General features: G+C 39.4%; 1 protein-coding gene across 1 annotated transcript in view; it reads right to left on the bottom strand.

Moving 5' to 3' along the window:
* Positions 1–17620, bottom strand: part of LOC145353298 (glycerol kinase) — a 95881-nt gene that overhangs the window by 57319 nt on the left and 20942 nt on the right. The window contains exons 2-6 of the mRNA XM_080203920.1: positions 13829–13902; positions 9050–9159; positions 4278–4355; positions 1986–2065; positions 1352–1489 (exon numbers count right to left, since the gene is read on the bottom strand). Coding sequence (XP_080060046.1) covers positions 1352–1489; positions 1986–2065; positions 4278–4355; positions 9050–9159; positions 13829–13902 — 480 coding nt within the window. The remainder of the gene's footprint in view (positions 1–1351; positions 1490–1985; positions 2066–4277; positions 4356–9049; positions 9160–13828; positions 13903–17620) is intronic.

The raw sequence follows: 17620 nt of genomic DNA, 5'->3' as shown, positions 1-17620 counted from the left end.
TCCTTAGTTCTAGACTCTGCAGCCAAAAGAGAATCTACCCTCAAAGAACTGTATATTTTAGTGAGAACACTTCTCATTTTTCTAAATGCCTGCACATGTACTCAGATTCTACTCAATCTCTCTCATAGGAATCATTGCAGGAATTAATGTGGTGAATTTACATTGTATCCCCTCTAAGGTAATTACTAGCAGATTCTATCATTTTTCCTACCACTGTCAGGCTAACTGGCTGATAGCTTTCCTGAGAAGGAGTGTTAATTTTGTATCTTTCAATCCACAGAGACTTATTCATAATCTCAGGAATTCTGCAAGAAATCAACCAAATACATCCATCTTTTAAAATCCTCGTGTAGGTTATCAGATCCAGGGATTTATCAGTTTTTAAGCACCATTAACTTCTACAGTATTTTATTTTTAATGTCTTAGGCCATCTAGAAGGGCAAGAGCAGCATGCACATGGGAGCCCCATAAATTGGATGTTCCCTCCAAGTCACTCTCCATTCTGACTTAAAAACAGATCGCTGGTCCTTCACTGTTGCTGGCTCAAAATTCTGGAACGCTCTTCTTAATTACAATGTGGTGTACCTACACCACATGGACTGCAGCAGTTCAAGAAGACAGCTCACCACCACCTTCTCAACGGCAATTAGAGATGGGCAATAAATGTGGGCCTAGCCAGCAATGCCCACATTGCTTTAAGCTCCCACTCTAAACTACATCCTTGACTCTCCACAATTTCTGTTATGTTCTCAGTGTCTTCTACTGTGAAGTGAGACACAAAATATTTGCTTAATGTCTCTGCCATTTCCTCATTCCACATTATAATTTCTCCCATATCATTTCCTTTTATTATCCTTTTCTTTTAAACATACTTGTAAAAACTCTCCTAATCCATTTTTCTATTTCTTGCTTCTTTAGTTGGAAGCTATTGAGGGGATTGGATTAAACGAAAAAGTTGGAAAGAAACATTTTCATAATATTGTGACAGATAAGGTGATTTCTCAAAGATTGAGAAAAAGTACCATTTCTGAAATAAATTAATTTTTATAGCAATTCATATTCATGAACACTGCAATTAATTTTAGCGCATCTCCGTGGCATTAACATATTAGATATTCCAAAACTGGTATTGTAATGCATCAAGAATTAAAATCCAATGCCCATGCATACAAATCTCAAATAAAGGCCATAATTTAAGCACACTTTGCTCATTCTCAATTATATTATTCTCTTTTCTAATATCATTTATGGTCTATGCACCAAACCAATATACAAGCATTTCTAAAAATGTAGCTAAATGATCAGCGTATCTTCCTGAAAGAGGTTACTCGAAAAACATTGGTAGCTTTACCCATATCAACCAAGAATCAACTGTTCCAAACATTGCCCGGCCATGTGCTACAGCTTTCCTAACTTTCTCCACATTATCCAGAAGCCACCGCAGTTTCACAGCACTGAAATAGGTGCTAATTGGAAGGCCAGTTTTGTCCTAAAAGGAAAAGAAAAATCAGAAACAAGCCAAAAATTTAGTTATGCAAAATTATATTGTTTTGATACAGGTTTTGTATACCTATTCATTGTTAAGTCTGCAAATAAAAACACAGTGCATCATATCTGCAATTGTCTTGTTTGGGGATAATTATGAGAAATATTTTTAATACTATTAATACCATGCTTTGGGAGCACTTTTAGTTGGAAAGATACAAATTGTGACCTAAACAGCAATTTCTGATATTTAGATTCCCCGAGAATCCTTATGCGGTTGTGAAAGTACTTCTGCGTCAACAATCATTACTACTAAAATGTAAAGTTTATTCCCAAGTGCAAACTTTGTGAATAATTGCCTATTCATTCATTAAAAATATTATCTTCATAAATACAATATGTACAAAATTTGGGCAACTTAAGAAAGGATATTCTGTGAAAAAAACTTCTTAGGCAAGCTAATACAAAGCCAAAATTGGAGTCGCTGAGATATCGTTCACCTGAATAACATTTTTGTCTTTGTTTGGTGCATTGTCGATTAGCTTTTCTACAGTTGACTGTGTCCTGAGATCAAGCCACACTAATGAGAAAAAAAATGCCATTAAGAAAAGCAAAGGGAAATTAGGCAATTAATGCAACAGTTTAATAGTACTATGATTGTATCTTTGGGAGCAAATTATTTTAGTAAATAAAACTGCACTCCTGCATACCGAATCACTTTAGACTGAAAGCATATACCTGCTCAATTATTAACAACCCGATGGCATCATTGCTTGTTACTTCAAATGAATCATCAAAAAAGGTCATGAACTGAAATAAAATACTTAAAACAAATGCCTAACTTCGAAAAAGTAGATTATATAGCACTATCATTTAGTTGCACTTAAGCACTTAGGTATTTAAGATGTTTATTGCCGCCACCACCCCTCTGAAGTAGCAAAAATTTCAATTAATTTGACAAAAGAAATTGCAGCTTATTCCAAATTGGTACAAGATCAAAACGTGAATATGTATATATATTTATTTTTCAAGTAACGTAGCTATATTGTATCTAAAGTTCCATATTTTCAAATAACAAAAGTATCAAAAGCTTTTTGAGGACTGTGTAGTGCCCATCTTTGTTTTAGTCACATCTGGTCAACTGAACGTCAGAAATGGGGTCAGAGATGTGTGCACATGCCCAATGAGAAATGTGCAGAATGCATGTGTGAGTAATAACTGCTGATAGTAAGTACATAGATCAGTAAAATGTGATGCAAATTCATATGAACTCTGATTTGATGGCACTGCACCCATATTCCAACTACAAAGTCCAGGCAACACCTGTCTTTATCTCGCAAATCTGAAGATGACGTTAAATGTAATGCAGATCCCCCTAACATCAATGGATTGCAACGTACTTACAGGTTTCACGTTGGATCATCTCTTCTTGCTGCTGCCTCGACTTTTAAACTCTGAAAATTCCCTCCCCTAAGCACCTCTGCCTCACTAACCCTTTCTCTCGCTCTCAACTCTCCTTTAAACATACAACTTTGACCAAATTTTTAATCATCTCATCTAATTTCTCCTTATCTGGCTTGGTGTCTAATTGTGTGATAATGCTCCTATGAAACACCTTGGACATTGTACCCAGGTTAAAACTGCTTTATAAATGCAAGGTGTTGCTGTTCTTATGTACTAAATTAGAATTCAAAATGCCAATACCAAGCTAAATCTTAGACAGAAATGCTGTGTCACCGCACCATCCATAGGCTACTTTGTACTCAGCTCTATAATAGGAAAAAACATCTAGACTGTGAAATTTAATTCACTGGGTAAAATAAGAGTAATTAATTATTTTTCCCTTTATGTAATGTTATGGCTCATTACCACGGAGCATCAATGCATGATATCAAATTGGTGAGATCCAAGTTTCCATATGCCAGTCCCAATATACACAATGAACAGTAACATTTAAAAAAAAATGTTTAAAAAATCACCACCAGCAGAAAAATAAAGGCAATTACAAAGAATTATGACCAAGATTTTTTGGTCTACCCATCCATTTCTTTTAAGCTAATTTGTGCAAAATAACATTGGTGGAAATGGCTTAGTGTAAGTTATCAAGCTTGAAAAATGAAAATTGAGTTGACACTAACAATTGAAACAATCTTCATTCACACATTACCAACTGCAGTTAATTCAATTGTAAATTGAATCACGTTGCACTTTCTTGGATAGATATATATCCAATAAAGTGCAACATAAACTTGTAATTAAAAAAAAGTCTTCATATTTCATGCACAGTTTTATTTAATTTGTTCATTTGACTGATCTTTTCAAAGGCAAGAGAAAGGAGGGTCACAATGTGTTTCAAGCATTTCCTAACAGCAGGAAATAGCAGATCACATCAGCAACCGCTAAATCTGTGACATTTGTCAAGGTTGTACAAACAAAATAAGTTAATCTTTAATGCAGGGAACATTTTATGATGAAGTACTGTCCTGAGAAGCCACACAAAAAGTAGTAAAAAATTACAAGGACAATGTCAGAACTAAAAAGCAGGACCTCTGCCAGTTTGCAGACACTGGCGTCGACTCTGCCATAAATTGCTGGGTTAACTAATTTAAACAAACAGATGTGTGCAGGCTCTGTTAAGTGGACATTTAGAGATTGGTGGAAAGTAATAAGGTGTGGATGTTTCTAAAAATCAGATAGTATTCCTGTGAAACCTACCATTTCTAAAATTACAACAACCTCCATTTTAGTAACCTATCATTTAATGATAAAGTAAACAAATAAAGAAAACTTACAGATTGCATTGTAGAGTGGTTGCCCCGTCTTTTTATCCCACACAATTGTTGTTTCTCTCTGATTGCTAACTCCAATTGCTAGAATTGAACAAATTTAAAATGCTAATTTTTCACTCAAGAAAAATAGGAATCTTAAACATATTTCAAAATGATCACTACAAATTTCTTACTTAAAATATCGTAATATACAAGGGCAATTTCCAGTTAGAAGGAATGGACATGTAAATAGCAGCAAACCTTATAGGATAACACACAATGTACATTAGCTCTTTAGGTGAGATCCACTTTAGGTGGCAATGATTTTGCTGCTCTTTGTATTTACTGGAAATGGGCATGCAATGAGTTGTTTCTCAGTATGGTTTGCTAACTCAATTCCACTTAATCCAATATTTCACATCTTTTGAAAAGCAAGGAGAGCTACAGCCAACCTGAGATATCACAATAACATTGCCAGTGTCAGCAAGAACATCACTGTCCTCAACCTTCTGCATCTTCCAAGGCAGCGTAGCCACGTATGCAATCTAAACTAATTTAGTTTTCACACATACAAGCGCAATTCAGGCATTGGTCTATACCATTCATAGGAAGAGCAATATGTTCTACCGTGCAGTTAGGACATGGCTGATCTACAGCTCATCTGCATACATTTGCCTTTATATTCATTGTTATCTTAACCTGACAAAAAAATTCTCAGAATTACAGAAGTGTTGCAGCACAGAGTCAATTTGGTCCATTATGTCTGTGGCAGCTTCTGAAAGAACAATGCACCTGGTGCCTGTCCCCCATCTTCTCCCCATGTCCATTTACTTTCTTTTTTAGATAAAATTCCCTATTGAATGTTTTGATTGAACTGATTGCCACTTGACTGAACTCTCAGGCAGCGAGGGTGCATGAAAAGGTTGTGTGTGTCTTCATTGACTTGTTTGTAAACTAAAGACCTCTAATCGATCATCCCTCAATCTACTGAACTAGATGGAATACAAACAAAAATTGTGGTGTCTTTTCTCATAAGTTAAACATTTTTGCCCAGATATCAATCTGGTGGATCTGTGCTGCACCCTTCCAAAGTTTTTGAGTTTTGCTGCCAAAAAACTTGAATGTAGTACCTCAGATGAAGTCTGGACCAACATCTTGTGCAAAGGAAGCATCACTTCTTCGTTCATATTTCAAATTCCTGAGCTAAAGGCCAACATTTTATTAGCCATTTTTATTAATTTTGTACATGTGCATAAGCTTTAGCAATTGTGTAGAGCTTCTAGCCTGTTACCATTTAAGAAAATATTTTCATTTGTCTTTCTTGGTTCCAAAGTGGATATCTCCATTTTTGCCCATGTCAAATCCTGCCTGCCATATCTTTGCCTATTCCCTTATTCAATCTAAATTATTTAACAAATCTACACAATTTAGCCAACCTGAAACGTTGGCTCTACAGCACCCTATTCCTTTGTCCAAGTCATTAACATATGTTGTAGACATGTATTAACATGTGGTGGGAAGCTGACATATCTTATAACATCATGCCAGATGACATTTCCTTTATTCCTCATTTCTTTCTTTTAACTCCTAGCTAATTGCCAAGCACACTACAATGTTTCATCTATTCTCTGCATTTACACATATGTTAACAATTTCTAGAAACATTGGAAAAACATGATGAGGAAAGAGTACAGGGTAGTGACAAGTCTACAACAGACCTAGGAAAATCCCCAGTAATGGACAGCGTTGGGAACTATAAGCCTATCTGTCTGATCTTCTTTATTACATTATCCTTAGCATATGTCATGTTTATTAGTCATAGTGTAATATTATTTTCTGAAATGAATCTTATGCAGAACCTTATCAAATGCATATTGAAAAGATCATATAGAGATGAAGAGCATGGACACCACCTTATGTCAATGACCTAAACAAATTCAGTTATAAATTATCTACCCTTTTTACAAATCCATGATGGTTCACTTTCATCAATGCTTATTTATCCAAGTGCTCAATCACTACGGCAATGACGATATATTTTAGTTATCTTCCCATAACTGATGTTAAAATAACAGGTTTGCAGCCATCTAATTATACCGTCTTAACTTTCTTAAATAAATGGACTGACATTTGCAATTTTCCATAGAGCACCATTTTGAATTGACAGGGCTTTGGGGAATTATAATTAACAAATCCACCTTCCTATTTTAATACGCTGGGGTGGAAACAATGAAATACTAGACAGTCGTTAGCGCGAGTGGGCGAAACGACCACTACGGACTCAGGGTGTAGTTCAATAGCGGCACATCTTTATTTTCTTTTACGTCGACGGAGGTGCAGTCAGGACATACAATCGGACTGTCCCAAAAGCACACTAAAGACTCCCCCGCAATGGGCTACAGTTATACCTGAACTTCGGTGTAGTACGCGATTCAAATGCTAATCCCTTATTTACAGTATTTGACTTCAGCCATCCTGTCTCGATGTTTGAGTGTTGGAGCAATTGTTTTAGGTGTGTGTTAATCGTTTTTGTCTGATTGGTTATTAATGGTCTAGAATCTCCGGGGTTTGAACCATAGGTGTGTCATTGATCTCAAAAGAGGTTCTGAGGGGCCAGGAATGTTTCCTTAACTATGCTAATTTTAGGTGTCTCCATGGGTTATTTGACTGTTTTAGAAGTGCTGATTTTGATGGGGTGCAGATTTAGTTCCTGTAGGTGCCATCCTGTCCAGCTTCCATTACGTGCTAGCTCTCATTTGCATTCTAAAAGCATGCTCTTGCCTACTGATCAGTGTCTGTTACTTTGTGATTTTTAGTGGAGAGGCTGTGTAACTTTAGTCTGCGTCCATTTTGTGTGCCCAATTTCATAAAATTTGTTGTCTGATAACACAGTCATCGATCTTAAGTCCCTTCATTTTCTCCATTCCCATTTTCTTTTTTAGATTAAGTCCACTAAGTTTTAACACTCTACTTACTTGTAAAATTTCCTTGCACTGCTAATACTCCATTATGAAAACAGAGCAAAATTATTCACTTAACAAATATGACATTTCTTTAATGATCATTACAGTAGTAATAGTTGGTGGCACTCTTGCATCTGAGTCAGAAAACTGTGGGTTTGAGTTGCAATCCAGACAGCATGTAAAATAGGTCAGGTGGTTGCTCACTGTTTTCCCACACACACTGACCACATTATAAAAGGGGTGGGAGGGATGGGAAATCAATCCTGTTGATCGGTTGACATGCGCTTCCCCACCCCGGTCTCTGGCCTCCTAGGCGATGGCCTTGAACACCAACCCTGACTGCTGCAGAGTTCCCGCCTTCCCTCCCTCCCTTCCATCATCCTCCCTCCGGGTCTGGCCTCATCCCCATCAAGCCTTGCCCCCTTGGCATTGCCTGGTGGGCACTGTCAATATGCCAGGCTGGTAGTGTCAGGGTGCTCAGTGGGCAATGCCACAGTGCCAGGCTGGCATGGCCCAAGAGGCACTCCTCCTGCCCTGACCAGGGGATGGGGGGGGGGGGGCTTCAATGGCCTCTGGTCCCACCAGCAATGCCATGATGCCTGGTCCCCATTGTTGGGGACCATACATAATCACCACTGGTGATACCCTTCACCAACAGAGCCAGAAACATTAGCAAGCCTTGCTGATTGCATCCTGGACTTGCTAAATAGATGCAAATCAATTTGCATATTGTAATCAGCCTCATGCCATTGAAAAACAAGGCCCAGAAAGATCGCGACTGAATTTCATTTTTGGCCACCTGGTGACATTTCCCAGCCCGCTGTGCAATTTGAGCAGTGTAGCGGGCCGGGAAACTCATGCTCAAGTGGCACAGTGGGCTGGAAAAATTATACCCAACGTGTTTGTACATATGCCCCACCAAATTTTCACATTAATTCAGTTAAAGCAGTCTGTCATTGCTGGATCACCCTAGCTGCAATCCAATCTTTGGCACTACTGTACATTAAAAAAATTAATATTGCTCAGCGTCCCCTTTTCCCAAGATTGATTTCCTTTCCAATGATCCTCCAGCCTGGAGTATTTATCTCCTAATCATACCCTTTTCTCTGTCAATGGCTACTATATCATAACCTTTAAGCGTCCTTGAACTGGAGTCTGTAATCACTGGAGCTACTTTGGATTAGGCATTTTGTATTGTGAATCAAATTATTGTCCATCAAACAGAAAAGCAAATTTAAAGTGTTCTAAGTTAAAGGAGCACATACAGTGACACACATCTGTCCAATACGCAGCCATCCTCTGTAGTAGCAACTAATCCTGCATTACAAGAAGCAGCTTAAGAGGTCACTTTACCAATGTGTTTCAATTGCAAGTTTTGGCATACCCTGCTAGAATAGTCATAGCAAGCAATGAAAGCTACAAGGTTTGTTATTAACTTGCAATAAATATGTACCAGGTTGAAGGGTAACATTGCGCTGTTTGAACCCTTGAGAGTTGGATGCGCAAGAGTGTTGGGGATCTCACATGTGGGGACCAGTCTGGATTTTTATAACAGTTACAGTGAAGCTAGAAGTAGTTTTAGTAACTATTAGTGTAACATTGGCAGAATCATCCAACGTTAATGATTTGAATTGCTTTGTTAGATGATTCCCAGCACAGCACGGTTATCCAGGGGAAGTTAGCATTTCTGGACAATTGACGCATAAAGCCTTACTTGAGAACTTCCAGAGGGATTCCCCAGTGCATCTTTGGGGTATTTCCCAAATTCAACTTTGGGGGAGCCAGGAGGTTATGAACTATTTTTATAATCACAAATATTTAAAAACTAAATACCTTTAATAGCAGTGGAAGCATCAATCTTGCGTTGCTTCAATTTATCACATGCCTTCTCAATACACTCAAAAACAGACTGCAAAATTTCTTTGGGATCCTCTTCTGCCCATCTATAGAACAAAGCATAAAATATTTTAATTAAAGAATATATACAATCATATGAGAAAGAACCAGGATATCCGGGGATGCATGAAATACCACAGAAAAATAAAGCCTTAGGAGGAGACGAAGGGGAAAAAAGACTTGCCAATTACTTACTGACCCCCAAAAGGAAAAGCAAGTTTCAGGAAATAACATTGTTTGCATGATACACTCCCTTCAACTGACCCCATCTAACTTTTATGGGACAACATTGTGTTATCAGTCAGGCACGGTCACAGGCATTCGGCCTCTGATCTTTGGGTAAGCGTTCTCCAAGGCAGACTTCATGACACACGACAGCGCATAGTCACTGAGCAGAGACTGACAGCCAAGTTCCACACACGAGGACAGCCTCAACTGGGGTCTTGGGTTCATGTCACAATATCTGTAACCCCCATGACTTGCCTGGGCTTGCAACATCTCACTAACTGTCCTGGCTGGAGACAGTACATATCTCTTTAATGTGCTTAATCCTCTCTCCACTCACATTGTCTGTACCTTTAAGACTTATTGCCTATAAAGACTCGCATTCCAACCATCATTTTGTAAATTGAGTTTGTGTCTTTCTATGCCCCATTTGGGAACAGAACTTTCACTTACCTAATGAAGGAGCAGTGCTCCAAAAGCAAGTGGCTTATGCTACCAAATAAATCTATTGGACTTGAACCTGGTGTTGTGAGACTTCTTACAACATTGTGGCACAGTGGTTAGCACTGTTGCTTCACAGCATGAGGGAGCGGGTTCAGTTCCTGGCTTGGGTCACTGTCTGTGCGGAGTCTGCACGTTCTTTCTATGTCTGCCTGGGTTTCCTCTGGGTGATCGGGTTTCCTTCCACAGTCCAAAAGGTGTGCTTGGTTAGGTGCATTGACCGTGCTAAGTTCTCCCTCAGTGTACCTGAACAGGCACTGGAGTGTGGCGACTAGATGATTTTCACAGTAACTTCATTGCAGTTTCATGTAAGCCTACTTGTGACACTAATAAACAAGTTTTAAACAATGTGTTGTCATCTTATCTTGGCTTCAATGTGGAATTCAGACTGCCACCTTCAAAAATCCTTGCAGTGAATCCTCACTGACTGAACATCAGAGGCTAGGAATACTGTGGCGAGTAACTCATTTCCTGACTTTCCAAAGCCCGTCCACGGCCAATAAGGCTCAAGTCAGGAGCGTGATGGCATACTCCCCACTTGCCTAGATGCATGCAGCTCCAACAACACTGAAGAAGCTTGACACCATCCAGGATAAAGCAACCGACTTGACTGATGCTACATCCACAAAAAAAAATCCACTCCCTCCTCAGTAGCAGCAATGTGTACTATCTACAAGATATATACCGAAATTCACCAAAGATCCTTAGACCTTCCAAACCCACGACCACTACGATATAGAAGGGCAAGGACAACAGATACATGGGAACACCACCACCTGCAAGTTTCCCTCCAAACCACTCACCATCGTGACTTGGAAACATATATCGCCATTTCTTCGCTGGTCAAAGTCCTGGAATTCCCAAAGTAACAGCAGTTGGGTCAGCCCACAGCACATGAACTGCAGCATTTCAAGAAGGCTGTTGACCACAACCTTCTCAAGGGCATCTAGGGATGGGCAATAAATATTGGCTAGCTAGCGATGTCCATGTCCCCCCTGAACAAAAAGAAATGTGCCAAAAACTTGTTCTGGAGATGAATGCCATAGAGATGCACCATCCAGCATTTAATCTAGTTTTACACTTTGCAACTTGTACTTAGATTCCCAGTCCTCCTCAATATACCCAGCTGGAGTAGCTTAAATCAGCTTCAATAGGCTCTTTGCAAAAGTAGGTTGTGCCTTTTTAATTTTGCACACGTAGTCAAGATTTGATGTCAGAGCACTACCCAAATCAAAACATCTGCAACACCATCTCAAGTACATCACACCACATTTATATATATATTAAAAGAAATATGCCACATAGAGGCACAATTTCCCATCATATTTGGTTCCGCCTGCAAGCTATTTCTCACTGAATATGCACACACCTTTAAATTATCTAACTTGAAATTGTCACAATTTGAATATATATTCCAGTAACACTCAGGCCAAATAGAAGTACGATTGGAAAATCATGCATGGCTGTTGAGAAAGAGTGTCGTAACAGAATCATTAAGGCTGCTTGAATGTTTGAGAACACTGGATCAGAGAACAGGAGGAAGGCACTTGTTCATAACATTCAGTTCCAGGAAAAAGGCAGACTGTTCTGCCTCCAGACCATTATCAGCTGTCTTTAAGTACATAAGTATGTGTCACACAGCATGAATCAGCTCCAGAAACAAGAAGGGTGGTGCTGATTGGTGCTCTTCAGCAAAATACTCATATTCAAAGACGAGCTACTTACGCAATTTTTCCAAGAAAATAATTTTTATGCATTGGATCTTGTCCCATCTAATAATAGAAAGAACTCCTGAATCATTACCCCAAATCTGATGAGATGCTAAACCGAAAACTGAAGAATGTTGGAATAGGAGCAGGAGTGAGTTAACCAACCGATCAAGCCTGACCCACCCACCATTCAACAAAATTACAACTGCTTTTCTATCTCAAATCCACTCTCTTGCCCTATCCTGATAGTCCCTTGATTCCATTGGTGATTAATAACCTCTGCATTTCAGTCTTGAACATACTCAATGACTGAGCACACGTAAGTCTCTGGGGTACAGAATTCTAAACATTCACAGAAGAGAAATTTTTTCTGATCTCTGTCTTAAATGGCCTTCCCTTATACTGCTGACAGTATGATCCCTTATATCAGACTTTCCAGCCAGAGGAATTATATCAATCATATGTAAATTATTGCAAATATTAAGGGTATGATCTTCCGACCTCGTCCCACCAGATTTTCAAAAAGGTAAAGTGTAACATCAAGCAAGAGGTGAAAAATCAAAGTCGTGCCTGTTACTGCTTAACAGGTTACTAATGAGTCCTGGTGCTATTATCCAAGCTCACTTACCTTAATCAACTCATCAGTCAAGGTGCCCCCAGTGAGAATCACAGATAGTCTGCACCAGTGGAGGCCAGATGTGATGGTTTCACCAGGGGCGTCAGAGTCCACTGAAGACCCCGGGTGGTTGGGTACAGAGGTGGGCAATGCTCATGGGGCAGTGCCCACAGGGCACCCCAGAACTGCCCATCAGGCAACACAACTGCCAGAGGCAGTGCCAAGGGGGTGGAGCCTGAGTGGGGATAGAGCCAGTGGAGGGTGGAGCTATGATGAAGATGAGAAGGGGCAACTCTGCAGGGCCAGGATGGGAAGGGGTCAACTCTGCAGGGCCGGGATGAGAGGGGGCAATTCTGCAGGGCTGGGATGAGAAGGGGCAATTCTGCAGGGCTGGGACGAAAATTCTGCAGATGGTGGTGATTGTGGGGGGGTTGGAGGGGGCACGTGGGGCGATCGTGTCCGTGCGGTGGATAATGGGTGTCAGCATATGGGAGGTCCTGCTGTGTACTGGGTGAGTGGATAGGAGGTGGGACAGCAAGAGGTCTCCCAGATTGGGGTGTCTGTGCAATGGCGCCCCTAAAGCTCAGCAGCTGGTTTCTCCACCCTCCACCCCCTCCCCCTCCTCCCCACACTCCTTCCCTTCCCCTCCTCCTTCCCCCCACTCTCTCTTTCCCCCATTCCTCCTCTTAACCCCCTTTCCCACCCCCCTGCACTCATTTTCCCATTCATTCACCACTTTGAATTTTTTACATTAAGTGGCACCCTCAAGCGTTCCGTACAATTTTTGAAACCAGAAGGATGTAGATCCACTATTATTAAGAATACTAGGGCCAAACTGTTCAATGCAAAAAAGTCAATGCATTTTGCAGTTAATAAAAATAGCTACCATAACATCTGATAAAAACAAAGATTTGAAAAAGTCAGGGTTGAAGTGCCTAATTTGATCATTTCCCACAGATTGATTTGCCACTGGTAGCAAAACAAAAACTGGTGTTTTGAACTAAGGAATCCATTGCTTGTCTTGCTGTGTTAAGACTGGAGGGTTGGAAGGGCTGCACAAATGAGACATCTCCAACAGTGTCAAAGAAAAATCATATTCATCCCAAAACACTAACCCTGCTTCTCACTCCATAGACGCTGGTGGGCCTGCTGAGCTTTTGCAGCAGTTTGTTTTTATTTAAGATTTCCATCATCATTACCTATACTAAACAAAAATTTAAAATGATCTAATGTGTATAAATAGAAGCTACTAGGCTAAGTATAATGCATACCATCAATCTGATGCATTCAAAACAGGCACAGAGAAAGATGAGTGCATTCAAAGGAACATCTTCTAGCAGGTTTAATTGATCATTGTTGAAACTTGGTAAATTATAGAAGTGACATTTTATGCAGTTGCTATTGACTACCTAGAAAATTTAAAACCTTTAATTATAAAATAGTAGTGAAGTTTGGAAGTGTTGGCACTAAAGCATCTTAGGTCAGGAAGTCACATGGAGTCTTTACTGGTATGCTGTAAAATTGATGGAGTTGTCTAATATTGTATTTAGTAAAGACATAAGATGCATTATATTCACCAAAATGAGTTTTCAAAGCAAGCACACAGGAAGTTCTATCAGCAAGAAAAAAAGGGAGAAAACCATAAAGTACAACTGAAGCTCTTACCCTGCTTGTGGAAGTTTCTGTAAGATTTCCACTTGGTGCTGAACGACGATTTCTGATGTCTTTGGATTAAAGACCTGTTAAGTGGATGTTAAATCTTGTCAGTTTCTTCAAAGTACCGAAAGATCGCAAAAGTAATTAAATAAATTTGTCAGAGCACCATCAATGAAAAATAGCAAAATGATGCATCACAATCTAAATATGTCAAAATAAGTTACATATTGAAACTTATTTGTAATTAGCTGCTTGGTAACACAGAACTTGAGTAGTGTTGAAAAAAGTCAAGCTATTGAAGCTTTCCATCTTGCACTCACTAGGACAGATTTATAAGAATACTAAGTCTAAAGGGAATAACAATTTATATTGCATAAGAAGATGTGCTCATTGGTTGGCACGAAGACTTTGATTGTAAGTGGCACAGCCATGGACAACGTACCAGGCAACATTTAACTACCAAGCTTTGTTTAAATTCAAATCAGGCATGATTCTCATTGGTCAAGGCACTGCCATGGGGTATGAACCAGGGAATGGCTGTCCTTCGACCTTTATTTAGATAAAAAAGAATACTGTCTGAGATACTCCGGCCGTTTACTGGCCACCAAATGACACATTGCCTCCTGCCGTCAAGAAACATGTGATGGGGAGGCCAGAGAATCCCACCCTATGTGCAGAAATACTCTTTCTGTTTATAAAGGACAAGGCTCCGTGTGTGAATATGTGTAGCTTCTGGAACATAGTCAAAGTTCCAGATAAAGGACAGCAGAATCCTCAACTTAGCATTCAGAGTCATGGAACTGGGAAATTTGACTTAAGAAAGATAAACCATTGTGTTAGGAATAATGTACAAATTTAAGCTTAATTTGTGCTTTAGTTATGTGTGCATGAGAATGGGTTAAAACATTAGTTTAGCCTTATGTTAAAGGAATGTGCCTGCATATCAATAATTTATTTTCACTTTAAGCTTTGCCTGCAATACTATTAAAGGCTTGCAACTTCAAAAGAATTACAGGCTTTTAAAAAAAAAACTTGTTGGTTAGCAGAGGTCCTCAATAAAAAGATAACTATTCAACGTCGGTTGAAAGCAGGCATCAGAGAGAAAGTAGCTCTCACAGAAATTACTAGTACAGGCAGGACAAAACTAGGATGAAGACAACAAGTCCCAGTAGCTAAGAATAACCAGAAATCAGGGAATGAGTGTGCCAGGAAATTAAAGGAATAAAGAATAAAAATCTAGAAAAAGATTTAGTTCAGTGAAGTCAGGATAGCGAGTCTCCTAGTCAAAAAACAGAGCTGCAAGGTGCAGACCTGGAGACATCAGCAGGTGAGAAGTCTGACATATGTGAGAGAATTTACTCTCATCAACTGAAACTTGTAATTAAAACTTGTACGTTGAAATGTGATGAGATCAGCATGTTAATCAAATATAACCAATATAATTAATGTATGTTACCTAATGTAATCAGTATAGTAATCACTTATAATTAATGAATGTAAACAGTAACTACCTTGAGGAACAATGGGTATTGTCCAGTTACCCAACTCATAATATGATTAAGAAAGAATTAATATGTTTTCTTTACTATTCGGCCTGAGTCAGCTAAACCACGATTGTTGTATAAGCAGAACTGTTTGGATAAGGACAAAGGTTGTGACTACAATGGTTTCAAGAAGTAAATGATGCGTTAATTAGTGACCAATGTCAAACAAGGTAGATAAATGGCAGGCCCAGAAACAATAGTGGCTAAAAGAGGTCAACCGCAAGGATGAGATAAGGGATCTCGGGATATGGAGCTGCAGTGAGCATAAAAAGACTGTAAGCGAATGGTTTGTTGGATTGTTCCGGACATCCCGGCTTTATTGTCTTGTACTGGAGAATAACGTCTACTGCTTGGAGGATCAAGGCTCAGACTCTGTTTCGATTGGCTAGAGTTAGTTGTTGTCCTGGGGTACCACGACACATCTTAAGTAATCCTGAGGTTGGTGACATCTTGTTATCACCCGTGAAGTAGGGGAATTCTGTTGGTGTAAGTGGATACCTGAAAATTGTGCAAAAGCTTGAATGCATGTGGCAATCCTGGGCAGAGGAATACTAAAAGGAGATTGAAATTTTGGACGTGGATCCTTGGAGATGGCATCTGAGAGAAAGCCTTGTATCGGAGAAGATTTTGTGTTCTTTGAAAGTGGAATTTGGAAACCCTTATGTGGGAGCCAGAGTTCCAGAGAGACTATGTCATAAGCAGCTAAGGTGAGAACTCCACAGAAGTTGTTTGGATGGCATCTGTAACTTGGTTTCAAGATGTGGTGTGATTAACCACATTTCACCTATTGCTTTATATGGACAGCATACATACTGAGAACATTAGAAAATAAATATATTTTATAACTTGCATAATCCTTATAAATCTGTATATACCTGAAAAGGTATAGCTGGGGTGAAAGAATAGAGTATTATAGTTAATCTTTTCTTGTTTAATAAATATTTTATTCTTTTGCCAGAAGTTAACCGGCAGTCCTTTGAGTCTGTTCACCCACGTCTCTAAACAAAAAAATAGAAGTTACGACTTTTCAAATCGGGGTTCTGCTCTGGGATCGGACAGTCCAGTAGTAGCACCAGCTATGAACGTAACACTGACTCCAACCCACACTTCCGGTTGTAATGGGTTGGGGAAAGGAAGGTCGACATAAGGCAGCTAATCTGGTACCTACAGGCAGGCTGACAATTAAAATACTTATATCATATTACATTTCTATATGTCCAAGGTATTATTCATTAATCAAGAAAACTAGCAGCTGGAGGAATACAAAATTGGCTGGATGTAACAGCACTGCTTGCTCAAGAAAAGGTGTTTCTGCCCCCATGATCGGGCATTCTCCCACCTCAGTGTAATTAGAATCCCCTGATGTTTTATTTACCACTTATCACTCGAATTTCTGACTCCCTGCTGCCCTAGCAATGGCTAACAACTTGCTTGGAACTGGGTGCTGAAAGCCTGCTTGACTGACAGCTAGCCTCTCTAGTCTGTAGCTGGGAAGGAGCACCGGATGAGATATCTTGAACACCAGGCATCAGGAGGCAATACAACCAAAATGACTCTTGATCCTGGTTGGAGAACCATGTCTATATTCCTAACTATATCCCTGATGGTGACTACATTTCTCTCCAACCACATGAACGGCTTGCCGTGGTCAGTTTGCTCATCTTCCCTACAGTCACATTCTCATCCACACAAGGAGCAAGAATCTAAAACCTGTTGGACAAGGACAAGGGCTTATCTCCTGCAACCCTACTTTTTGGATCCCTTTACTTGCCTCACTCATAGCCACACCCTCTTTACTCTTGTCTTGGCTCAATAGGTGTATTTAATCTATAGTTAAAATTTTATTTTAAAGCTATTTTAATGTATAAACAATGATTCAATAACAAAAACGAACTCTGACAGTAAAACATGAATAAAAGCAGATAGCCACTTTACCAGTCCATACATTATCCGAAATTATTCAGATTAAGAAAAGATTAAGTTTTTGCACTCAAAGGATGGGAAAATATATGCAGATAGCCAGTAGTGAAAGATCAGATAGGTTTGAAGTTACTGCCCCTATGAAAGTTAATTTGAATTGGGACAGCTCCTTCCTGACAGTAATTCTTAAGAGATGGAAATCTTTTTAAATATACTGATTTACCGTATCTTCAAAAGGTCTCAAAGCACGTCAAAAATCAGTGAATTACTTCTCAAGTGGATTTAATATTATGCAGGCAAATATTGCAGCCAATTTGAACACTGTAAAAGTCCCCAA

The sequence above is a fragment of the Carcharhinus amblyrhynchos genome, chromosome 15 (genome assembly GCF_965287045.1).
Source record: "Carcharhinus amblyrhynchos chromosome 15, sCarAmb.v2.hapA, whole genome shotgun sequence".
NCBI classification, from domain to species: Eukaryota; Metazoa; Chordata; class Chondrichthyes; order Carcharhiniformes; family Carcharhinidae; genus Carcharhinus; species Carcharhinus amblyrhynchos.
This window is presented reverse-complemented; position numbering and strand designations above follow the sequence as displayed.